Genomic DNA, 27,112 nt, shown 5'->3' with positions numbered 1-27,112 from the left:
ACACAATAATCTTAAAAGAAGTTAGCATGCCCTCTCCAGTAAGCAAATTCTAAATAACGACAGTGAAGAATAAAACAGAATCTGCTAATCATGGGCAATATCCCCTCTGAATACTCACTACATTAACCGTGTCAGAGCAGGGCACCTGGAGCAAGTTCTGCTGGTGGAAGCTCGTGGAGAGGGCCTGGGATTCTAGCGTACTGGAATCTTGTAACTGCTGGACAGGTGGAAACTGAGTCTGTTGGTTGTATGTATCAGTCACTGTAAAACCTGAAATAAATTAGAAAATTAGAAAATGTGAATGCTATGAAAAATATTAAAGTTACATTAAAAAAGCCAAGAAAACATGGGTTTCATGACTAAGGACGATAAGAGGGACACCTCCACTTTCTGGAGTGGCATCAGGACTAGTTCCGTCATCGGCAGGCTGATACCTCAGCACCCACGTCCCTGGGGTGCAGGCTTACAGACCGACCGCAAGTACTCAGACCCCAAGTCCCAGTTTCCACTCGGCTAGAAACTCTGTGTAGAATGATTTTCCAGGTAATCTGAGCGGACCGCAAAACAGCGTGTGCACACACACAAGCACACACATTCCATGCAAAGCATTATTTAGTTTGAACCCATAAAGAAAGACTGAAGGTCACTGTACAATCAAAGCCACTGAGTATAGCTCACTGAAAAGTCCCCTGGAAGACCCCCCACTGACCCTGCGGTAAGCCGGCCGGTTCGAAGGGCTGCGGGGGAGGGGCCTGCTCCTCAAAGTGGTCCATGTGCCCTTGCAGCGCATGCTGTGGAGCCACAAACCTCTCTGCAGATGAAAATGCAAAAGAGGGGGGAGTCATGATTTGCAAGTTATTTCAGATCTATCAGTCTATCCAAAAGGACACTTTAGAGAGTTTTTAAAAATCAGCCTCCTTATTGTGTGAAAACACAGCAGAAAGGCAATGTATGTGTGTAGCGGGTATGGGCATTATCTTTGTACTTTCAGAATATCACTTTAATAGCCTACAACTTAGACAATTTTCTATAAAGTTTCTAAATGCAATTACATTCAAAAACTATTTAAAAGCTTTTTGGATGAGTGTGTTCCAGGCAACACAGAGGATAAAATCCTGCTCGCGGTAGACTGGCCAGCAAGCTGTTTGTTAGCAGGGATGAGACAAGAAGTCTGTGCTAGATGCAAATCAGCTACATCACGAAGTTCACTGCCTACAGCTGGGCTGACATCCTCCCTGGGAAGGTGTTGGGGCGGGAGCCCGATGTCACTGCAGGCCAGTAACAAACAGTTCGCAGACCTGCACCCGTCTGTGAATCAGGCTTCAAGCGCCCTGTGCTGGGATACTAACGATCGCACAGATGTATACTTACTGAAAATGAAGGCTATGCTCTACACACTGAGGGATAAAAGCAGGTTATACAAAGAAGTGTGTGCTGAAAGGTCCTCTTCCTATGATTCCATACACATGTCAAACCCTCTCCCTCTCTCTCATGCACACACACATACTCAATCACAAATCTGGCTTGAAAAGTCAGAGAGGAGAGATACTGATACAGACTGAAGTGCATGTAAAGGGCTGCAGAACTGCATGGATGATTCCACCAGCTAGAACTCCTTAAGTGTTCACCTTCATCTGCTTCCAAGGGCTGCTCTGTCAACTGCGGGCCAAGTCCCGACTCTCCGGTGCCCACGCCATGCTGCGGCTCCAGGCCCAGCATGGCCACGGGGTTCGCAGCGACCGCCTCGGCAGTCTGCTGCAGCTCGTTGCTCTCGATCTCCACCTGCATCTGCGCGGAAACGTGCATGCTCTGCTGGTCCACGGCGCTGCTGTCCACGGAGACGGCTTGCTGGTGCTGCTGGAGCTGCTGGGCAAGCTCGTATCTTCAAAAAATCAGTGAAAACCCAGGAAGTTAGGCAGCCAAAAATGACTTGCACGGACTACTACTTTGCGAGTTGTCGTTCATTGAGTAACACTTTGCATTTTAAATATTTCATTTAGAAGTTGTGAGGCAATCTAGTTGAAAAATAAATACTATTAACAATTCTGAAGAAAATCATGTTCCCTCATCTTTCAATGCTTTCACAGATTATAGGGACATGAAGGCAGCAAAAGGGGATGAAGGGCACACATACCTGAAGTTTCAAATTTTTGTTTAAATAGAAAAGATGCCAACTCAAATTCTTCAGAATTAAAATATTCGAAAAGAATTGTACAAAATGAGACAGCACCTCTCAGATTTTAATATTATATATTTTAATATTATAAACACATGTGGTGCATATGTGGGGCAAAGGTCTATATCCTGCTGTCTCCTGTCTGGGGCCACAGAACACAGACCACGAGGCATCTGGTCGCCCTGATTTTCTGCGAGTCCATTATTCATGTTAATATTGCTTTTCTGTATACAAAATATGTCCAGTATGTTTTCATCAAGGTTAGTAACATCTCTTTCAAGGAGAAAAATGAACAGTGAATTCAGCGACCAAATTAAAGAACTTAAAATAATTCAAATAATTATCTAACAGGCTGTAAAATACCTAAGACGTTAATGGTCTATTCCCCTAAGATTTCAGACCCATACAGGCTCCACCATATGCTTGATTCCACAATCTATAAATCTGCCTACTCAGAATTCCATTCTAAGTTCCAAACAAAATCTCTCCTCTCCATTTTCTGATGTCAAAAATAGTCACTTCTCAACTACTTTTACTGAGGAAAGGGGAACAAAAATATAATAGAAACAGTGGAGAGTTAGAGCACACACAGTCTTTACTATAGTGGCCACCGCTCGGGCAGACCGTGACCTTCACACGTTTCCCCCCACTCACCTGGCCAGAGGAAACGTGTGTTCGGAAGCCGGTGGAAGCCGGCTTTCTGTGGTTTGCTTGGTTTGTGGGGTTTTTATGACGCTTACTACAGTAACGTGTCATGCCTACTTCCCACATAGCCAAATGTGATATTTAGGAATCCCCAACACTCCAAGCACAGGGATGAAATGCTGGGGCAACTGTCTGCCTGCAGGCAAGTTGCAGGCGCACGCTCTGTGAGAGACCCCGTCTGCACCTGACAGGCCTGCCAGTCCTCAGGTCGTCACCTCCACGTCATGCATTTACCTCCTAACGTGGCCGTGGTACGTGTCCCTCCGCACAGCCCATGACAAGCAGTGGCCACTGCAACACTCCCCATAATAGAGGTGACCCAGCTAAACAGCTGACTTCCTTCCCAGGTACCATACCACTGGCCACTGAGTCCACAAACAGAGCCTTGAACACATACTCCCAACACTACCACAGGAAGAATGTTGTAAAGGCCTGGCTTCTCGACAAAGAAAAACATTCTTACATGCCACCAGGCAAGGTCACACCCAAGCTCAGCCCCGTGAGCCTGGCATCCTAAGCATCAGTGCAACCACAAATGCCCAGCCCCGAATGCACGTGGGGCATGTCACTTCCTCCACAAAATGTAGTCAAGTATAACTGGATATTTAATTGGCAGAGGTCCCCTGTACCAACACCACTGACACCGTATTTCTTAGATGGTCTCAAGGAGCAGGTAACCTTCTCGGCTAACTACCCAACAGTGCCAAATCAAGGAAGCCCATGCTGCCAAATGCCCTCAGCACCCAGGTGGTTAGTCTCAAAACAACTTTGTCGCGCTAACTTACTCTAATGTTTTGGGGGGTTTGCTTTATGTGTAAGATCTGCAAGAGAAAACTAGGTCAAAACACGGCCCAGAAGGAAACGTTCCAGGACAGACAGTCTGACATCCTTTCACGGCAGGGCAGGCAGCTCTGTTGGCAGCGCCTCCTAGGATGTGGTCACCTTCCCTGGGCTTTCCTCTGCAGTACAAAATAATGTGGCCCCACAGAAACCCAGTGGGCAAGTGGCAGACACAGTCACAAATGCACTTCTGTGATGGCTTTGTGGATGCCCTCTATTTAGAGATGAGATAGCCCTCTAATTAAGTACAAATGTAAGTTGGCATTGATGATGTATTTATGTGATAGCTAAAACGTATGAAAACATATGTTCTTTTTAGTCAACAACATAGAGTAATTATGATTCAGACACACTAATGATATGCCTAGAAATCACAGGGCTGACTAAGGTTTCCTGTTTTGAATTCTTCACTACCTAATTACACTAGACAGTCTTGGTATTTAGCATTTCATCTATTACTGGCTATTAGCACTTTTCTTTAAGTTTGCAAAGCATTTAGTCCAGTATGGACTACTTCAATATTAAAAATAAAAATGTTAATGCTCTAGTCTATGGTTCTCAATAAAAACTTGACATACATATAGAAGTTTCTTTAGCCCATACATCTTAGCTAGAAGTAATAATATAGGAATCAAAGATAATTATTTCTTAAAAGCCTTATCCACCACCATCTGGGAATCACAAAGATTAAAAAGCAACCATCATGATTATACCTACCTATGGGTTTTCATGTGCTTTTTGCAATTTAGTGAGGTCTTAAATGTTTTCTGGCAATAGGGACACATATAGGGACGAAGGTCATTATGGATACCCATATGCCGCCGTAAGCTCCCACCAGTAGTGAAAGCTCCATTACATATCGGACACTTGAAAGACTTTAGTCCAGAGTGTGTTCGGATGTGGGCTTTGAGCACTCCTGCAGAAACAAAGCCTCTTCCACACTGAGAACATTTAAAAGGCTTTTCACCTGTATGTGATCTAAAAGAACAAAAGTTTTAATGAATAAGCTTCTCACACTTTTATATGCTTTGTATTCTAGAATGCACTCTCATTACTGTTTCACTTGATCATCACCTTTTTAAGCTAAGCAGCAAAGGTACAGCCCTCCACATTCTGCCAACAAGATCACCTGAGTCCTGGAGGGCTCCAGGGACTCCCCGGTAAAGCCACAGGCCTGGATACAGCTGAGCAAGAACCGGACCCCAAGTCTTGTTCTACATTCTAAACTCTTCTCATGACACTGCACTGGGTCTCATGATCAACTTCTACTGTCTTTTCACCATTGCTGACACAAAGAACTGATCTAAACTCTGATGAATACACCTGAAAAACTGTTAAAGAACATGATTCTAATGGAGTAAATCAAATACTTCTTTGACAGACATGTCCTACAAATCACAAATAATGCAATATATTAGGAGTGTAAAAAATTAAATGGCAATTTCTGGGTAAAATATTTTAGTCAGGACACTAAAGGATAAAAATATCAATCACCAATAAACATTTTGAGGTCAAATGTGACATTTTAAGTTATCAAAAGCTAACACTACTAGCCTTAGTATTTCTGTAAGTCACCAGATCACTAAATCACTGTAATTACACTAAATTTCCATCTATGTAACCTTACCTGATGTGTTGTTTAAGGTGGCAAGATTTTTTATATGCACGATGACAGTAAAAACACTTGTATGGTCTATCTGCTTCATTTACAAAATTATTATTAAAATAGCTTTGAAAAAACTGGTTTCTTGGAATGGGCTGGATAAGACCTACAAACCAAAAGAAAATCAGGAATAATTTATTGCCAATGCTACTAAAAAAGTTACATGTCAAGGCACCTGCTTTGCCCAAAAGATGAAAATTTGGAGGAGTTCAAGTATAGATTCCAGTGTTGGAACTAAATGATATTTTAACTGTTAGGAAGGAACTGGCTATTTAAAGAACACCTACTGGGAAATGTTTATGAAGTTAATATAAGATAGAGATTTTTCACATAAAGAATAGCTACATCGTCGTAGTTACTTCCCCTGGTTCTAATACCAATTTTTAATGGTTTCTTCCTGTACCTTCTATATGGGCATTTGCAGTCATGGATTTTCCATAACCATATCTCAAATTCAGGTTAGTCAGGATTTCAAATCCCTGTTTTTTCAGTTTGTTCAAATCCCTTCTCATATCACTGACAGAAAATTATCTTTACTAAAGGAAGCCATGATCCCAACTGCAATTTGCTCAAATGCCAATAACAGCTCATTATCAAGCACCTTGTTACCAGAGCTGCTCGCATGGTATTCCGGCGCTGGCCTGCGCCCTCTGTAGCCATAACTCTCCACCCACCCGCACCCACCAACCTCCACATGCAGCTTCATCCGGCGCCTCTCCTTCACGAGGCTCTGCTGTTTTCCTGAACAAATCCACACTTTCCCGTTTCTGCACCCCACCTACTTCTCTGTCAGAGCTTGTTCCCTCATCTGCTCTCACACTGCTTGTCTCATGTCTCTTTCCCACTCTGCCTTGGCCTGGGACCTACCCCACAGTCACGGGCGGACGGAGCCCTGAGGCCACATCGGATCCACCAACTAGTGCACATGAATACACAGTCAAACAAATTGGGGATCCTGTTCCCAGGGTCTGGAAAATTAGGGCTTGAAGGAAAGAAGCACGCACAGATTCAAACCAAGATCATTTATTTATGTCTTTGGGTCAACCTTTATTAGACATCTACTGTGTTCAGGGAATCATGTTGGAGTCTATGAAGAGAACAGAAAACTAATGTGAATATTCTCCCAAATGGCAACTAAAAAGAGTGGTACCTCGGGTCACCACTAAGCTGATGAACGTGTAAACTTCAAATGCTCACAGCAGAAGGTCTCACGGGATATAATGCACAGCAGCATTATTTGGAATTTTGTGTAAATAGGTTCCATAATTATTGGCATAAAAGTACCACTTAATTAAGATCATAAATGGTAAACAATGTCTGATAAGCTATTTTCTTGCTTCTTGTTGGACATAACGGAATGAATGGTTCCTAAGATAAGCTCCAATAAAAAATGTTAAAACTCTCCTTCCACAACTAAAATGCACTGTACAAATATGTAAATGTGAAAAATTAATTTTACATGCTTTATTAGACAATAATATATACATTAAAAAATGAGAAAAAAACAGGAAAGTGAGATAATCTTGTTTTTAAGTTACATAAATTGGTTATATAAATTACATACATTCATGGAAGTAGGTAAAATAAATTAAATTCACAAGGTAATTTTGTTGTCCTACATATGTTTCATAGGGGAAAAATAAGATACTTCACAAGTCAGAAAACAAATTATTGATTTGCCATTTCCCACACCAAGAAAGAATGTGCTTTACAAGAGGTGGGGGTGGGGGTAGGGGAGCTGTTCAAAAGCTTACCGACTAGTCAGACCTGAGGTCAGTTAGTAAAATAAGGATCTCAGGTGAGTTTCTCCCTGGAGCTCTGATATACAGCCACTGAGCCCATGTGATGGCAGGGCTGTGGTCTCACAGCAGCAACCAGGCCCTGGGCTGCCCTGATTCAGTCCCGGTGCACAGACCACTGGCCACCTGCTGCCAGCCCTGGGGCCCGACTCCAGAACCTCACCCAGAGGCTGAAGCCTGGCTATCTGCACCAGGCCCTCCTAAGGCCCAGGACCATCCCTCCTCCCCGTGTCACCCCTGCCCTGATGTGGGGAGCATGCACCTCTGCAGCAAACAGCCCATCTACCCCCCACTCTCCTTCCGGCAGCTTCCATGGTAAATTCTCTATCACCTAGAATGACCTCACAGAATGTTTAGTTCATCATTCCTTTTCCATGACAGTCAGTCTCTAGTCAAACTGCCCCCCCAAGCCCTCACCCTCATTCCTAATAACCTGTTCTTCCAGTCTGATGAGGCCTCTCCTCAGTCTGGGCCTGTCTTCTATTTCCCAGTCTGTCTTCCCTTCCTTCACAGTCCTGCCTGCAACTCCATGAGGCGAATCCCTCTGTCCAGCCCCTTGCCAATCCACCCTTACATGACCTGCAAGTCCTTTCGCCCCTTCTTAAATAATCCGGGTCATAAAAAGAGCAGTAGAAGAGCCCGCCCAGTAACAGCACAGGGAAGACCGCGAGCACGCGCTGCAGGCACTGGCACCGGAGTGTGCTGCACACACAGGACTGAGACGGACTGTGCACACCGCTCTGTCATCACCTGCCATACTTCACATACACATTGACATTCTTCTGCATCATTACCTCTGCGGTCATCCCCGTCACCCTTTGGGTGTCTACAAGGAATTCACTGCACGAATGCACCCGGTTCACTGAGCACACCTTTGATGGGTATTCTGATTGCTTCTATAGGTGCACTGTCACAATCTAGCATACACAACTGCTACCTTAGTGTAGTGTTTCCCCCTACGCCGACCTGGAGTTACAGTCTCTGCAGTGGCGCTCAGGCATATGGATTCTGAAACACCCACAAGATGATTCTGAGCCTGCTTGGCGGGGAGTAGATGGTTTTCTACTTTGGGCTATTAAGGAAGCAAAATAATAGGCCTCATTTTTCAGATACTTTAGTTTTTACCTCTAATAATTTTATACACACACAGTTCTGTTAAAAAAAAATTAGGCTAATTATAAAGCCTCAATCTCTGGAGAAAAAAAAATATGGGTGAATTAAACATACATCAAAGTCCTAAGGTCTCAGCTGTGTCATTTCTACTAGACGGTCAATTCTTTAGCCCTTATTACGTAGATAGTTTGCAGATACTCTTTCCCGTGTGTAGGGGTTGTCTTTTCACTTTGTTGATGGTTTCCTTTGCTGTGCAGATTCTTTTTAGTCTGATGTTGTTCCACTTGTTTATTTTTTATTCTGTTATTTGTTATTCTGTTTTATTCTGTTTTTATTCTGCTTTAAGTAGGTGTGAAATCCAAAAAATCATTACCAAAGCCCATGTTAAGGACCTTATCTTCTATGTTTTCTTTCAATACTCTTCAATCCATTTTGAGTTAATTTCTGAGTGATATAAGATATGGTTCCAGTTTCTTTTTTCTACATGTGAATATCCAGCACCATTTATTGAAGAGATGTCTTTTTTCCACTGAGTATTCCTGGGTCCCCTCAAGTATTTAGTTGACTATGTATGCCTGGGCTTATTTCTGCCTCTATATTCTATCCTACTGGTCTACCTGTCTGTGGTCACACCAGCACCAACTGCCTTGGTAATTACAGCTTTGTAGTGTATCCCACTGGTCTACCTGCAGTGTAGCACTGCGGTCGCACCTATAGACGTCTTGAAGACTATAGCTTTACAGTGTATCCCCCGGCCTCCCTGTCTGGTCGCAGCTGCACTGACTGTCGGGATGACTACCACCTTACAGTGTAGTTCGCAAGCAGGAAGTGTGAGGGCTTCTACTTGGCTCTTTTCAGGATGGCTTTGGCTATGCAGGGTCTTCTGTGGTTCCCCAAAAGTTTAGGAGTGTTTCTAATACTTCTGTAAAAAATTCCATTGGAATCTTGATAGAGATTGCACGGAACCAACAGATGACTTTTAGAGCATCAACATTTTAACAATATTAATTCTTCCAATCCATAAACCCAGGTACCTTTCGATCTGTTTGTGTCTTCTTTGATTTCCTTAATCAATGGCTTGTAGTTTTCAGAGTAATGATCTTTCACCAACTTGGTTCAATTTATTCCTAAGTATTTTATTGTTCTTGATGCTATTGTAAAGGGGTATCAACTTTTTCAGAAAATTTATTGTTATGGTATAGAAAAGCAACTAATTTTGGTGTGTTAACTTTGTCTCCTGCAACATTACTGAGTTCATTGATTAGACCTAATATTTTGGATTGAGTCTTTAGGATTTTCTATATGCAAAATCTTGTCATCTACAATAGAGACTTTTTAACTCTTTCTCTCCAACTCTGGACACCTGTTGTTTCTTTTTCTCGCCTGGCAGCTCTGGCAAGGGCTCCTAGTGCTATGCCAAGTAAGAGTGGTAAGAACAGGCACCCCTGTCCTGTTCCTGATCTTAGAGGAAAAGCTTTCAACCTTTCACCGCTGAGTACATTCCCGATTGTGGGCTTGTCACGTATGGCTGTTATCATGTTGAGATACGTTCCTTCTAGGCCTGATTTGTCAAGAGTTTTTATCATGACTGGTTGAATTTGTCAAATGCTTTTTCTGCATCTACTGAGATGATCATAGGATTTTTTTCTTTCCGTCATATACGGCCACACTGATTGAATAGTACATGTTGAATCATCCTTGCATTCCCCAGGATGTATCTCGCTTGATCATGGTGAATGACTCTTTTAATGTGCTGCTGAATTCAGTTTGCTAGTATTTTATTGAGAATTTCTGCACCTGTAGTCTTCAGAGACATTGGCCTATAGCTTCCTCTTCTGGGAGTGCCTTTTTCTGGTTTTGGTATCAGGATGATGTTGACCTTGTAAAATGAGTTTGGGAATGTTCCCTCCCCTTGATTTTTTGGAAGAGCTTGAGGAGGACTGGTGTTGATTCCTCTTTAAATGTTGGGTAAGATTCACCTGTGAAGCTGTCTGGTCCTCGGTTTTTCTTCACTGGGAGATTTTTTGATGACTGACTCTTGTAATTGGTCTATTTAGATTTCCTATTTCTTCCCGATTCAGTCTTGGTAGGTGGTATGTTATTAACAATTTTTCCGTTTTCTCCAGGTTGTCCAGTTTGTTGACGTGTAGTTGTTCGCAGTAGCCTCATATAACGCTTTGTATTTCTGTGGTATCAGTTGTAATACCTTCTTCATGCATAATTTTGCCCATTTGGGTCCTCTCCCTGTTTTCCTTGGCTAGCCTAGCTAAAGATTTGTCAATTTGGTTTATCTTCTTAAAGAACTGACTCGTAGTTCGGTTAATCTTCCCTGCTATTTTCTGTTCTCTATTTCATTTATTTCTGCTCTAATCCTTATTATTTTCTCCCTTCTGGAGACTTTGGGATCAGTTTGTTGTTCTTTTTCTAATTCCTTAAGGGGTAGAGTTAGGTTGTTTATTAGCGATCTTTCTTGATTCTTAATGTTGGCATTTATCGCCAGGAATGCCCCCTTCAGAACTACTTTCACTGCATCGCACAAGTTCTGAGACATTGTGTTTCCATCTTTGTTTCCCCTTTAATTTCTTCTTTGATCCATGGGTTGTTCAGGAGTGTGTGGTTTAATTTCTATGTGTTCGTGCATTTTCCAGTTTTCCTCTTGTTGATTTCTAGTTTCCTGTCACTGTGGTTTTGTGGCCTAACATATGCTCAATCCTAGAAAACGTTCCACATGCACCCAAGAAGAAAGTGTATTCTGCTGTTTTCAGACAGAATGGTCTGTTAGACCCACTTGGTCCACAGTGCTGTTCAAATCTTCTGTTTCCTTACTGATCGCGTCTGAATGATCTATTCACTGTTGCAAGTGGGGCACCGAAGTTCCCAGCAATAACTGCGTCACTGTCTGTTTCTCCTTTTCTCTCTGTTAGCTTCTGCTTTATATATTTAGGTGCTCCCATGTCGGGTGCATACATGTTCATACCTGTTATTCCTTACTGATGTACTGACCCCTTTATCATTACAGAATGACCTCACCTCCTCCTTTGTCTCTTTTCACCATTTTTAGTTTGAAGTCCATTCTGTTTGCTGTAACTACCCACTTTTTTTTGATTATCATTTTCTTGAAATGTGTTCTTTCATCCATTCACTCTCATTCCATGTGTGATTTTAAGGCTAGAGTGAGTGTCCTATAGGCAGCATACCATTGGATGTTGTTTTTTAATCCATTTGGCCATGTCTATGTCTTTTCAATAGAGATTTAATACATTTACATTTAAAATAATTTTTGATAGGTAAGGACTTACTACTGCCATTGTGTTCATTATTTTCTGGCTGTTTTGTAGACCAGCTGTTCCTTGTTTTTTATCCTGCTGCCTTTTTCTGTGTTTTGATTTCTTTTGGAATCAGTATGCTTTGACTTCTTTATCATGTCTTTAGTGCTATTACTAAAGGGTTATCCCTTGTGGTTACCATGAGGACTACACAAACTATTTTATAATCATAACATCCTCTTTTAGACTGATAACAAATCCAATCAAATTCATAAACTTTAACTTTTACTTTTCCTCTCCCTCACATTTTAAGTTACTGCTGTCAACATTTATATGGTTTTTTTAATATTATGTAACTAATAACAGATGTTTGTAGTTGTGATATTTTCACTATGTTCTTTCCTTTTTAACTTTTAAAACTAGAGTTGTAAGTAAAGTATGCACCACAGGACCATACTGCAGAATCTAACCCTGACTGTGTATTACCATGGCCAGTAAGATTTACACCACCTTGTTATGTATTTATGATGTTAATTACTGTTTGTTTACTTCCACTCAAAGTAGTCCCTTTAGCATTTCTTGTAAGGCAGGCCTGGTGGTGATGAATCCCTTAACTTTTTATGATGGTGGTAGTGAATTTCCTCAGAATATTATTACCAACTTGACTCTAAAACTTCCCCAGTCTGCACATTATTTTATTTAAAATTTAGTTCTTGAATTAGAAGAAAAAATAGTTAAGGTATAATAGACAGCACACATCTAGTGAAATATAATCCCCAAAATGCAATCAACTACATAATATTCAAGTTTAGTAAAGACTGCTGGTGCTTGGCTCTAAGATATGATGATTATTTGAAAATCAAGGTGTGCTCATCTCTACTTCATGCCCAGAATGCAATGGTAATGAGTGTAGGAAGGAGATGAGCTTTACTGAGCATGCCCTGGTCTGAAAGTCAGAAGATCCAGATTCCAGTTTTACCATGAGCTCTAACTAGTTATATAACCTAAAAGCAATGTTAGAACTCTCTCTCGAGCCCATTTTTACATCTGTGAAAATAAGGAATGAGGAATGTAGGAAACTTTTTTTGTGTAAAGATTATTAAGTTCTCATGCAGCTCTAGAAGTTTTTAAAAATGTATGACCATATGGTACAATACCACCCAACAGTGCTCCCTTAATATGCAGAGATTAAATTAGTTGGTATAGCACTTTTTAATGCATTCTAATACTTTCCTTAGTGACAGTCTTACTGTAAAACACACTGTGTTTTAGCTAACTACCCTGAACTGGAACATCTCATTTCTTAATTAAGCAAATAATTTTAACTCATCTATGCTAAAACCTTCTCTGTCATGTTTTTATCAAAATCTGTCTCGCAAAGATTATCACAGTCACATATTTTCTTTAGAGCTCCCAAGGAGCTCAACAGACAGACACAAGTATAAATAACAATGAAGTTAGGCATAAAAATAAGCATTTATAGTATTTTACATATGACAACATGGAGTTGCCTCTGTGAACCAGGGCCCTGTCTTACTCAGCCTGGACCGAAGGAGAACTCCACCTGCACTGGTCTGGCCTGAGATGCGAGGGTCTTTGAAGCCAAAGAACAGATATACCCCATTTTGACCCTGGGAAAAGTTCTGGACAATCAGGACTCCAGTTTAACTCAACTAAGGATTTATTAGCTTAAAGTCAAGAAAAACTATGGGTGTTTAACTTGATTCATGGCAACCTGAAAAAACTGGTAATTTGAGGGTAATCCTCAAGTATCAAGTATAATCCTAGGGCTATTTAGAAAATGTTTAATCTGCCCTGACTTTCAGAGATTTTTCTGCATTTTGGGACTAACACAAACACTGGGAACCTGTAGACTATGGTGAAGATTAAATACACATTAAGTGACAGTGGTCTGTTGTTTTATTTCGGGAGTCACCAAAGCAGAGAAGGGCATCATAGGGTCTGACTTCCCATGGGAGTTTCTATGCCCACAGCAGTTAAATACTCTAAGAATTACAGTTCCTAGGAAGTTTAAAAGAACCATACATAAAATCATCAGAGACTGGTATTTTGGGGAAGACGATCTTCAATATTGTGTTTTGGGGTTTTCCATTTCTACTGGAGTCTATTCTGGTAAGTACATTATTCTAAAAATGATCCATCTCATCTAAATTTTCAAATGTATTAGCAAAAATTGTACAGTATTTGCAAACAATTTTTATCTCATGTGCTTCTGTGTTAATAGCCTCTCACTCATAATATAATGTTTTCTCAGTCTCTGATTTACTACTGGCATGTTACCCATTTTGCTATTCATTTAAAAAATTTTTTTAATTACTTAGGTTCACTAGAATTTTGTCCTCTATATTAATTTTTTTTACTTAATTCCTTTTTGCTATTTTCTTTTAATTTTTCTAGCTTAAATTATATGTATATTTTTCATTCTTTCTTATTTTTTAGTAAATACCTTTTAAAAGTCTTCATTTTTCTGATGACAGTTTTGGTCCATCCAATCTATGTATATAATGCTTTCATTTATATTATATAATTGTAGTTTTTAGTTTTTCTTTTCCATATAATTAAATTTTAAATAACTGTTTTCTATTAGTTTATATTTTCATTGAACTGTAATCAAAGATTGTGTCCTATACAATATCAACTTTTGAAAATCTGAAAGTTCCATATCTTAGAATGTGATCAATTTCTAATCCATGCATACTTAAAAATGTGTATTTTAGACTAAAAGATTCTAAAAAGCTACATGTTTCAAATCCTCGAGTTTCACTGTTTTGTTAAGCTGATCTGAGGATCTCTTTTATACTCCAGAATTTGAATATTTTTCCTTTCTTCTAATTGTTTTTGGTTTATAGTTTGATATTATGCTTCTAGACAACTGCTAATCATCTCATTAGTGGACTATAAATTATATTAATCTAATATTTCTATACCATCTGACCTTCATAATAAATTATATTTTATTTGGCATTAATGTTATTCATAGACTGGATTATCTTGTCTAAGACAATGATAAAATACAGAACTGCATAAAAATGTATGTCATCACAAAAAATTAATGAGGTTTACTTAATTTGTTCTAGCACAAAAATCATTTTTCTGAAGATTCTCATAAGCAGAATTTTACTATTAGTTAATAAACAAAATCATAGTGACACTGAGTCTAAAAAACCCTTAAAAGCCAGCAGTACTTCTGAATCCAAAGATTAAAGCACCCCAGTAATCTACTACATACCATGTAAGGATTTTAAGGTGAAAATAAGGGAACGCACTATGTGCTTTGCATAAAGAGCACTTGTCCATCTTTGATGGTTTCAACGTGGCAGATACGTTTCTTCAATGAGGATTTATACAGTAATAGCTTCACTTAACGTACTACATCTCTCTTAGGAACATAATTTAAGGAATAGTTTAGACAGGGCTAGGATTTTAATTAATCATGGAACACACTGGCTCCTAAAGCAAAACAATGCTTAACAAAAAATACATTAACACCATGCCTAAAACTATTTAACCGTGTAGATCATAATATTTATATGCCCTTTGCAAGATACCAAAGGGGAGAGAATCTTACCTACGTCAGTTATAAGAATTGGCTCTTGCAAAGGAATGTCAGGGACTGGAACATGTGCCTTGCCGACACGGACCTTGGCAGGTTTACGCTGATGCCGCATCTTTCTTAACTCCGTGTGTTTAAAGTGGGAAGCAATGTGAGTCTTCCTATGGCCTGAAGTTCGAAATTTTTTGTCACAGTGAGGACAAGCAAAAGGCCTGACTCCTACGAGAAATGAAAGTAAACCATGGAATTATTTATTTCAAGGAAACACATCTCAACACTTAATGTCAACATAAAATTCTAGGATTTTAATATTGAGTTGAACATTCAATTTGTCAGATGATGCTAATTATTTTATGGATATTCTAGAATAGAGTTATTTTCCCTTGTCTGCATACAGTGCATATTATAGATGATAAGGCATATAATAAGAGCATTCTAAGTAAAAAAGAGTATTTACTGCTATCAGGCGAAAACCTTACCTAGTACAATGTGGATATTCAAACAACTAGCAGCCCTTGGGGATACCGAAGTGCACGAGACTGCCCTCTCTCTCCAATCCCCTGCGTGCTGGAGGAATGCCACCGCCAGGCGTGCTGCCAGGCCGTGCACACCAATGTCTGAAATGGTGCTGAGCGGTGCCAAGCACTCAGTCAGCGGCAGCAAACGGCAGTTGTTAGGACTGTAAACAATGCTGCTGCTTGTGCGATGACAGTGAGAACATCGTCTGAACAACCTCTGCTATCACTTCCCTTCCCGGAAGAAAACTCCCTTCACTGACATGTCCACCAATAAATGAAAGTGCAGATTCTAAGGGACATACAGCGCCACCGACCCGCTCCAGCTCCTGCAGGGACTCTTCCACACGGTCAGTTTGGCCCAGAAACGCCGAGGGAACAGGGGAAGTCACTACCAATGGGTGTGGGGTTTCTTTTGGGGATGAAGAAAATGTTTCAAATTTAGGTAGCAGTGCAGGTCGCAGTACTGGACTGTATACTTTAAAAGGGTGAATGTCATGATCTAGGAATTTTACCTCAATAAAGCTGACATAAACAAAATGGGAGCCTGAACATAAAAGCTTTCACGCCTTAATGCTGATCACAACACACCTGAGAGGCAGAGCGGTGTTAAGGCCCGCCTCCCTGCCCGCGGGGTGTCGCGGTCCCCCACCCTGTGGATGATGGGTCCTCCTGGGAAAGGCCCCCCTCACCTGGCTCTACCTCCAGGCGCCCCCACGCAGTCTCTCTCTCCTGTCTCTGCACTGAGTGTTCATTCCTCCCAAGTGGTCCTGCTACCACCTCCCTCATGAAGCCATACCTCATGCCTCGTCTGCAGAAGATAATCATAAATACTTAAACACAGAAAAAGGAGTCCTCGGAGTGTCAGCTATCACCCACAGACTCCGGGTGACCCAGTCTGCGGCCCGAGGGCCGTCCCCAGGATCCCCGGCGCACCTGTGTGGAGGCGAATGTGCACTTTCAGGCTCCCCGAGGTGGAAAAACTCTTCATGCAGTACTGGCACTTGAAGGCCTTGATGCCCGTGTGCGTTTTGATGTGGGCGGTCAGAGTGCTCTTTACCGCAAAGGCCCGGAAACACTGTGGGCACTTGAAGGGCTTCTCATGGGTGTGAATGCGGATGTGACGAACCAGGTCACTGGGCTTCCGGAACCCCTTGGTGCAGTAGGGGCACACGTGCCATCGGACGCCATTCTCCTCGCGGATTGAGCCTGGAACAAAATTAAACAAAAGCCGTCCAGCTTGGCCTAGAAACCATGGTACACCAAATATTAAGGCCCTTTAATGTCCTGCTAGGGTGGGATTAAAACAGCACCCCATGCCTGTACAACACTGTATGCCTCTTGCCACAGTGGGTACATGATCCATTATGTAAAAAGCTGAGATTTCCATAATCACTGAAATTAGAGAGGATTATCATTCCATCTTCAGGGAATCCTACCCATCCTGTGGAAAAACAATCCCAGCCTGGGAGAGGTAAGCGCACTACCTGGGCAGGCGACGTAAACCAGGGCTAGCGGCAGAGACTCACCATAAATGTGCATGGGGGTAGATGTGATCAAATGACTCTGAAGTTAACTCAGAGAACATGAAGAGAAGGGGTGAACTGGAAATAAGTACTGTTTGAGCCTATCTAATATCACTAATAAAAAAATAAAACTGTAAATATTTAGGAAATGGTAAATTCTTAGGCTATACATGGGAACCTACAAATAGTTAAGACAAAGAAACAGTATATATGACATGAACTAGTTTGTGACCAAATATGAAAATTCTCTCATTTGTAACTCTAGGTATTATTATTCAACTTTGAATTAGGCTTAAAACTATTCCAATCAGAAGAAAAATCACAAGTAGAGTTTATGGAAATATAGTAAGTAAAATGATTTCTAAAATATAAAAACTTTCAAAAACAAAATTCAACAGAATCATTTTTATTTACTTTTTATTAGATTTAGTCCCGTGAAATCAAATAGACACTTATAGGGTAAAGAATCCACTTAAATTAAAAGGATTTTGGCTATATTATGAAATCCTGCAGAAGATTTTAACTCTATTTAACTGTGTCTGTACAGACATGGTTTTATTATGGAAAAAGAAAATCTCTTATTTCCTTCTCTTTCTTATCAGTAAATACAAGGAATTCTTATGAACAAGTGAATCTGTAAAGAGAAAAAAAATCTATTTTTCTTAAATATAATGCTCTTTGCAAAATTAACACAGGAGGGATAGTAGGTAAAAGCGTTAAAAATAAACAGTGACACAAAGACAAGGACAAAGGGTAACATACACAAACCGCAAGGGAAAAAAGAGGAGGAAGGAAGGGAAATGATTTTAAAAGTGAGAGAAAGACATCTTTTTTATGGTGCTATTATTTATATTAAGGAAGTCCAAAGCTTAAGATGCTTAAAAAAGTATGTAAAAATTAATTCAGAAAAGTACAATAATTACCTAAAAGCCTTGTGAAAAATCCACAAAGCATGGCATAAAAAGGTGAGCGAGAACTGTAATAGCCACTACGTAAAATTAGGAAAGCATCCACCAAAGGAAGATTTTTTCCAAACAAAAATGAAAACCTATCTTTAATGACATAAGATGACATAAAACTGTCACCAGGTTCTAATTATCTCTGGGAACAGACAGGAACAGAGATTACAAGCTGGCGGCTCTGATGCTATCTTCACGCCTGGCGAGCGCATGTCTGGTCTGGCCCCAGATGGCCGAGCCCCAGAGGACCCGGAAGACCAGCTCTGCATCTCCCCACAGCAACTTCCCTGAGGCTGGGCAACAGCTTTTCTCATCAAACACAGTAATACACTTAAAAAGAAAAAACATGTTATGATCATCTTCAAGATGAAAAAGCAATTGCTGAAATTCAACACTTTGTCTTAACATTTATAAAATAGTCCAAAAACAGCAAGAGGTGAATAAAACATCTCCATACATTTGACTTAATAGGAAAATACTAAAAGGATCTGAAGTCAGGAAAAAGTTCACTATCACTGACATTGATTTATCATGTTCTAAAGATAACAGCCAAAGAAATTAGATAAGATAAAGAAATATGAAGTATCAACTCTAAGGGAAAAGGTAAAATCATTATTTATAAATGATACTACATATCAAAAAAACACTAAAACTCAAAAGGAGGCCCATGTTTTAATACATGAAAATCAACATTCTTTATATGTACAAAATCAAGAATAAAATATTAAAATACTACTTAAACATGAAAGAAAAATCTGAATAAATTGAACTGTATACTCTATTCTTTGGCACAAAGACAATAATTCTCCCTGGTTAAGTCACTTACATGTAAATAACAATAAGACTTTTAGAACTAGAGTTTTGGAACTTTAGCAGATGATTCTAAAGTATACGTGACAAGATAAATATGTGAAAATAGTCAAAATTACACTTTAAAAAAAGTATAACAAGAGAAGACTAGGCCTCCTGGGTATGAAAGCCCACTATAAAACTAAAACCATTTGGTACCAGAGCACATGAATGAAAAAACAGGTTAGTAGAACAGAATAAAGCCCAGAAAAGACCTATGTAGTTTTGAGAGTGTAATGTATGATAAAGGTGGTACTGCATTTTGATGGGGTAAATATGACCTATTTAATAAATGGTGTTTGGACAGCTGGGTGCCCATCTGGAAACAAAAAATAAAACTGAGTCAAAGATTTAGTTTAAAATATGAAAATATAAAAGCATTAGATAAAACAGGTTATTTTTCAATAATGTCAATGCTGAAGTATAAGTATTACACAAGTCCAAAAGTCATACAACTTTGGCAAATTTGACTATATAGAAAGAAAACACTTCTCCCCATTTGACTTATAAAGACAAAATATGTTCCTCTTTAACACAAAAGGACAAATTAGAAAAGAAAATATGCCACAAATACAGATCACAAAATACTATCATCCTTAATGCATCATAACAAGTAAAAGGCAAGAGTCAGTCCAACACTGGAAAGGTGTCCTTCAACACGAAAAGCTCCTCAACCTTACTCTTGTAAGATAAATGAAAACTACAAAAAGAAAGCATTTTTTACTCTAGTAAATGAGTGAAAAGGATCCCAAAAGTTTGATAACAACCCCCCAAAAAATGTGAGGGAACAGCATCCAGTATGTTGTTGGGACTATAAATTGATATAACCCCTTGGAGTTTGGGAACCAGCAATATTTACCAAACTTCAAGTCTATGAATTTTTTTCTTTTGTCATCAAGCACATGAATGACACAAAGAAATCTGAATAAGATCTGTAGGCTGGATCCATTTTCACACTGTTAATGAATATACTATTGTTATGTAAAACTGCCCTTGGTCTTAGGAAATACACACTGAAGAACTTCAGAATTAAAGGGGTACTGTATCTGCAAGTCATTCTCAGAAAACTCAGGAAATACAGGTAAAGAAAAGCAAATGAAGGAAAATGGTAGGATTTGGAGAGAATCTAGACGAAAGGCATATGGGAATTCTTTCATTGTTTCTGCGAAATTTTTTTAAGCCTGAAATCATTTCAAAATTAAAACCCTAAAACAATCTTTACAGAACTTATTCTTTCAAATCTCTGACATTTCCAGAAATGTACCCAACAGATACATTTACATTTATTCTGCTTTTATTAGAAAAAAATTGCAGATAACCTAAATATTGTTTATCCATAAAATGGAATTCCCTTAAAAGAAGGTATCAGGTTGAAAAAAGGAAACTGCAAAATAATACATGCGGTATGATGCTTGTTCTGCTAAAAAAACGACGTGATATATAAAAACATGCCTATGCTTACTTAACATCAAAGAAGACCCCAGTGATGGTGGCTGCCCTGGGAGGGTGTGTAGAGGGCAAGGATGAGCAGGGGGCTTTTCACCACTGTACACCACTTTGTATCATTTGAATTGTGTGGCATGAGCAAGTTTCATCTATTTAAAAATTTCAAAAATATATGTATTTTTTAAGCACTTGTGTGAGGCACTATTCTGCACACCTTACATGGACTTTCTCATTCCGTTCTCTTCCGTTTATTCTATCATTGCCCCATTTTACAGATGAGAATGACATTTTGGAGGTTAACTTAACCAAGTTCAGACACCAATAAATGGAAAATGTCAGGGTGCACGCTGAGGTCTGTGTAATTCTACAGCCTGAGTGAAAGTTTTCAGAAAGGCCTGTCCTCCCAGCTACTTCAAGGAGAGCACCAGCTGCATGTTCAGTAAGAGCCGCGTGCCGCTCCAGGAGGCCCTTGCCCTTGTGGCCGCGCAAGTGTGGTGGAGCACCCGGTGCGCTACGGCAGGAATCTGCACTGGCGTACGTGGGTACACAGGCAGCACAGCCTTGCTCATGATCCACCTCCCTCAAAAACGTCTGCATGCACGACATGACCCTGTAGCTGAGCTGTGAAAGGCAAGTGTTTGATTGCCAAGAAGGACCTGGTGTGAGGCGCATCTCCATGCAAAAGAAGTGAAAGCCACGTACGAGGTTCCAAAAGCCAGGTACTGAATCCAACATGGCTGGAGCACGGGATGTCCAGTGGGAATCGGCAAGCAGGCTTAGAGCTTGAGAGGCCGGTCGGGAGACGACGGAAAGCCTGTGTGACACGGGAGGCCTTCCCACAGGAGACCGGGATCCTGGATGTGGCCTCCTCACTCCTCAATCAGTTCCCACGCAAGAGAAGGCGCCAGGGGACACAGCCCACTCCCTCTCTGGCGCCAGTGCGGCCGAGTGCAGCACGAGGGTGCCAAGACGGGAAGGTCCTGGTGCTGCAGGCGGGGGTGGAGCTGAGAGGGAAGATGCACGCGGGCTCCTCTGTGGGGTCAGAGGGCACACCTACTGTATCCGCAACACTGCGCCCAGAGCAGCAGGGGAGGACAGACGGACTCTTCCAGTGCCAACCCAAATGCTGACTCAGACTTTGGAAAGGGCCCTGGCTTATTTCAGGCAGTCAGACCCCCCAGATGCCTGGCAGATGTGCACAGAGGTTCCAGCCCAGAAGACATACCGTGATAGTCCCAGAAGGTTGTTCTTCTTCCAAGTACTACATCAAGTTAAGTACAAATAGTCCAAGCTAACATCTATTGACCCAGAGAAGACCTTTATTCATATAAGAAAATAAAGCCTACATCTTTGCCTTTTTGTTACATGGTATCTTACTAAATGACCCTATTTGGTGGTGGTGGTGGTTGACATTTTCTCAGCAGTGGACCTAAACCCTAGAGAGCGGTTCTGTATCACAGAATCCTTACGGCTACTGACCCAGTTGGTGGGTCATCACGTGCTGCATACACCAGAGGAGGCTGCAGGAACACTAATAAAGATGCCACCTGGGAACAGTGCATTCCAAACCAGGTGGAATCATGGTACCAAACCTTACAAAATTATCAGGACTCTAATTCAGAAGTGACACGTCAATGACTTAAAGTGGGTGGCCTCTTAGGGACTTATCCTATATCCAGTGATAGGTCTGTAAGTGTGCAGCTAGGTCACATGCCAGTGTAACTTCTATAAGAGGAAGAATGTGACCATTTATTTGAAACTGTACAGAAAGGAAGACTTGATGAAATGAAACTAGGACAATTTTTGTGTCAAGTCTCACAGTCTACTAGGTTTTTTAGCATTGACCAGGAAGATGATGTGGACTTCCTGGCCAGATTTTTTAAGCTGGAAATGGAATGGAACTTAAGTGGACTCAAATATTTAAGAGTGGAGACATTCAGACTGCTCAAGAGGCAGCCCTGGTGTGGCTACCGAAGCGGTGCTGGTATCGTAGCTGCTGAGTCCTGAGGATGGGGGCATCCCGCACCATCACTGGGTGCTGTGATGACCATCTTCAGGTCTGGACCCTGTTCATGGGGCTCTCCAATCAGCCAAAGCTGATGTAGAGGCAACCACACTGGCCATTACGGAAAACGTGACTTATGATGAAGAACGTAAGTTTGAAATGAGGTGAAGGTGAAGCCATGCTTGTAGTAAATAGAAAACAGCTCAAGTTATTGTTGGGCACGTCACTCAGTTGTCACCAGTTATTGCTAGACTGTTGGCACAGTCTTTCTTCTACCCTGAGAATGGGTGGACCACACGGTCAATGGAAGCAGGAAGAGCAATAGCATTGCTGTGTGAGTTAGCAGAAGCTCTCCTGCCACCGCACGGGGCTCACTTTCCAGGTGATGTTTCCAAAGCTAGTGCCCCGCGGGGGATGCAGACTCTGCTGACATCAGGAGTTAGTTCCCAGTAGCATGTACCTGTGACACTGGGATTCTTCCCAACTATGGTTCAATATGAGTTCTCACAGGTGAACCACAGCAGTCCTTGGGTCATAGGAGTCCTGGCATTCAGTCCAAACGCACAGAACTGCTGACTGCTGTCTAGACTTGCTCATTCTTGCAACAAAAAAGCAATCCTTTAATTGAGGATCTTCTAAATAAATACAAGACTGACTAGAGCTTTCTCCACCTGAGAAGAGTTACCAATCCTTAATTAGCCACCATAATTAACTACTTATTTGTAAGATAGCTGGAAAGCTGGTGGCTACAGGGAATACCCAGCAAGGAGGAAAGCATTATGAGGGATCTGTTGACTTCTACTAATAAAGAAATTTTAAATTGTTAGAAAAATGGATGCTGACACAAGAAGAAGAGAGGCAGGCATCTCTAGCTTAAGAGTCTCAACCACACTGCTCAATGTGCATGCGGAACCAGCAAAGCTTTCTGCAGTGAGCAGACTGTGAGATGATACTTTTCCAAAGTTTATTTGTACTGCTTGCAGGCATTCTTACCAGCCCCCAGAAGTCTTTTACAAAACAATATTCTCAGAAGTATAGTTCATTGAATGATTATTTCCCTACAGGGAGAAATTCTCCCCATCCACCTCAGAATTAATGCTCAAAGACTGAAGCAGAAGACCACCAGGAGTTCATTCCCCTATCAACCAGATTAAGGCCAACTTTTAAGACACAGGAATCATCATTTTACAATGCATATTCACGCCCACGCTTCACGCAGTTTTTGAAGTAGTGCCCCCATGAGCAGGGAGCACCAGTCTGCAGCCTGAGAGGGGCGCTCTGCTTCTCTGCACACGGCCACAGGCAGTGGGATGAGCAAAGTCGGAGCAGAGCAAGGTGCAGAGGTCACTCGGCAAGGAGCAGTGGAATCTCCAGACCCCATCACACAGAGGACATGCTTTCTCAGCCTCTCAAAGCTAGCAGAAGTCCAGGAAGCTGAAACTGGCCTGTGGGGAGTGGCCGATTCTGCTTGTGAGCACAGAGCATTTCCCAGCGCCTCCACAGCAAATCCCTGGCCGGGCAGCTGCACAGACTCTGCCTGCACCTGGAGGGGCTCTGGGAACAGCCTACCCTGACCGGGGCCCAGAATGTGTTCCCGTCTTCAACCAGAGGACATGCCCCCCTGGCAAGCAGCTCCACAAACGACTCAGGAGTTTGGGCAAGCTCTCTAGCAGCCTGATGCAAACGTTCTTAAGAATGACTTAAACATGTTCTTCCAGAGAGAAAAGCCCTAAGGACTAAATCTCCCTGGGCTGCCTCCATCATCAGGAACTCCAGTTAGTGACACATAAAGAAGCCATTTTTCTGTGCCATCCATACTAGTCTTTTCAACACGGCTTCAGCTTTATTGCAATATATGTACTGAGATTTTCCTATAAAACTCGTGTAATTTTCCCTAAATACAGGTATGTGACAATGAGAGAAGATACCTGCATGTCAACTCAAGTGGTTCTATATAAAAATGCTGTTTAAACTTACAGCAAAGTTATCCTACCTTTATGTCTTTTAAATTTGAGACTTCAAGTCTTCCAAAAGGACCACAGCTGTGGAAAATATGTTTGAAAATTTTAATTTTCTTTTGTGTTGGCACACACAAAGTATAGGGGAATATACTAATTAAAACTTTTTATAGATACCAATTACTTCAAATTGTTTCAACACCAATGTGTACTCTATGAAAGAGGTGTTTCCATAAATGAACAGGTTTATTAGTAAGTGCTGGTGTTACATTTTTTTTTCTAAAACAGTATATTTTACATTGTGAAATTGAAAAAAAAAATGGCCAAATTTAAAAATGTGTCACAAAGAAAAAAGAAGGTGAAAAAAGAGAAAGAGAGAGAAATGGAAAGTAATGTAGCCTAGACTGAATATGTGGTTTGTTTCACCTTATTTACTGTGATTTTACCACATCACAGATTAAAGTAGGAAAACAACATGGTCATAACAATAAGAAAAAAAAGCATTTAATAATACTCAACATAAAGGAGAAAACAAAAAACCTTAATAAGCTAACAACCGAAGGGAATGCCCCCTAATCTGAAAGATCTCTATACAAACCTACCATAAAAATCCACACTGAATTTTGAAACATTAAAATCATCCTCTTTAAAAATCCGGAGGGAGGGGAGTCTAAGACAGCTGGGCTGGAAGGCCCAGTGCCCGGGAGTAGACTCTCACGGGGGGGAGAAAGCAGCCCACATTTTACCACTGTTGCGGTTTTTAATTTTAAATATCACACGAATGCTGTTAGGAAGATACTATCAGAGGATTCAACAAACTATCATCTTCGGAAGAAACAAAGGAGGGTGTATTTCTTAAAAACCACGCTAGGCCATCCCATGCCCCTAAACCTTAAAGCATTTTTAAATTACCAGGTAGAAATGGTGATTTCTTCTTTATGATCTTTTTTTCCTTCTTTTCCGGCTTCTCTTGGCCTTCCTGTTCTTTTTCTGGCTCCGCACCTGGCTCGGTCTGCTCACTTGGAACGCTGGGCACGTCTGGGTGCTGAGCCTGCACCACAGAAGGCTTGGCGCGGCCGGAGTCGCGCGGGTGAGCTGCAGCTGGAATTGAAGACAGCCCACTGTTTTCTAAGGCTTGCTGAGACAGAACAAAACTAACAGGTTAGGACATCTGATGGCCAAGGTGCCCACCAACATCAATTACACAGATGTGATCAAGCTTCCCCTGTAGAATTTTAATTCCGCCCTCCTAGGAACAAAAATCTGCATTTCCAAGTAGTTTTGTAAAAGCAAGACTTCCAACTTTGGGGGCTCAAATGTCTCTTTTTCCTACCTGACATCTCATTTCTACCCAAAATGCAACAGGGCAGGCATTTGCATTTCTCAACCAAAGGCAATGAAAATGAATGACTGACTTTTGGACAGTCTGCCTCGGACCCCCGTGGCTGTCTCTGACTAAACTGAGGCTCATGTTCTAGGTCACACGGGGTTACCCTGAAGACATCAGCTGTCACGATATCCTGAGACTCTTTACACATTGCCAACTTGTCATCACGGGGGTACAGATAGGAGAAAGGTTACTTTTTACAATAAGTAAACAGAAAAAGGAAGACAATCCCTGTTCAGAAATGAAGAATCTGCACATAGGGCTGGACTGGGGCAGGACAATCAGAAAGGCCTCTGTTCCCGTCTCCCTCTGCTCCCACCCCTACAGGCACCAGACGCGCACACACTGGTGAGGGGGCAGGACTGACTCTCAGAACGCTTACACCCGAACCTGAAGAAAGAATAAAATAGTTCTTATGCTTGTCAACAGAGAGTTATAAGAATGATCTGAAAAGCCTACATTTTTCAAGTAAATTCACTTACAGAGAAAAAATTAGTTTAAAATCAATTTTAACAGTGTAAAAATTAATAAATTAAGAAGAATTCTGCATTGTCCATAATTAATTAAATTAGCATATTTTGCTTCAATTTAGGACACATTTTTAATGCAGATTCTTCTACTTTGACAAGCTCTGCATATTTATTTTTCAACAGCGATGCCCAGTTTCTGACACACACAGACGAGAGCAGGTAAGCAGGCCTCACCTGCAGAATGTCCTGGCTGACCCCCACGGCGATGCTCAGCTGCTGGCCCGGCTGGGGGGCCTGGCTGGGCTCCCCGGGCCCCGGCTCCGAGAGCCCCAGGAGCTGCTGGATGACGTCGGTCACTGCCTGTGAGTTCTGCTCACTCGAGGCTGACGTGACTTGGGCTTCCGTCTGTTGAAGAGGTAAAGTCTGAAACAGCGTGGCCTGAAACACAGCAACATTTTCATTAAAAATGTAAAGTTACACTAATTTGTACTTCAATTAAAAAAAATAAAACAAACAGGCATATCTTGCCCATGAACATTAGAAACTAACAATATCCCAAATACAAATTTCAAAAAAAAATCCTGTCATTTTTATGTTAGGCACAATAATGGCTCTTAAAAGAACATGTTCAATGAATTTTTCTACTATAATTTTTCATAAGTTTTTTAAGTGGTAGTACAGACTATAATTCAAGATGGTAGATTGAACACACAAACCTCATCATCCTGTTAGTCCACTACAATGAAGGAATAGAAAAATGTTAAAAAATAAAGAAAATAAGAAAGAAGCCACTGGGGTCAGAAAGATTGAACAAATTTCCAGAAAACAGGGGTATTGGAGGAATAACTGCTCTGTAAAACT

The 27,112-nt window shown here is 41.0% G+C and overlaps 1 protein-coding gene across 11 annotated transcripts in view; it reads right to left on the bottom strand.

Annotated features, from left to right (window-relative positions):
* ZNF236 (zinc finger protein 236) overlaps positions 1-27,112 on the bottom strand; it is a 117,469-nt gene that overhangs the window by 43,137 nt on the left and 47,220 nt on the right. For 9 of the 11 annotated variants that reach the window (XR_012121284.1, XM_073213246.1, XM_037007399.2 and 6 more), the window contains exons 8-16: positions 26,486-26,689; positions 25,307-25,532; positions 16,588-16,860; positions 15,152-15,355; positions 5,349-5,490; positions 4,439-4,699; positions 1,629-1,882; positions 710-811; positions 119-270 (exon numbers count right to left, since the gene is read on the bottom strand). Coding sequence is in view for 10 of the 11 variants with exons in the window: in XM_073213246.1 (XP_073069347.1) it covers positions 119-270; positions 710-811; positions 1,629-1,882; positions 4,439-4,699; positions 5,349-5,490; positions 15,152-15,355; positions 16,588-16,860; positions 25,307-25,532; positions 26,486-26,689 (1,818 nt within the window). In the remaining variant the exon portion in view is untranslated. The remainder of the gene's footprint in view (positions 1-118; positions 271-709; positions 812-1,628; positions 1,883-4,438; positions 4,700-5,348; positions 5,491-15,151; positions 15,356-16,587; positions 16,861-25,306; positions 25,533-26,485; positions 26,690-27,112) is intronic. The other 2 variants (XM_037007403.2, XM_037007398.2) reach the window with 2 other exon arrangements.

Source organism: Manis javanica, chromosome 9 (assembly GCF_040802235.1).
Source record: "Manis javanica isolate MJ-LG chromosome 9, MJ_LKY, whole genome shotgun sequence".
Lineage (NCBI taxonomy): Eukaryota > Metazoa > Chordata > Mammalia > Pholidota > Manidae > Manis > Manis javanica.
Note: the sequence above shows the minus strand (reverse complement) of the source record. Positions and strands in the feature narration are given on the sequence as shown.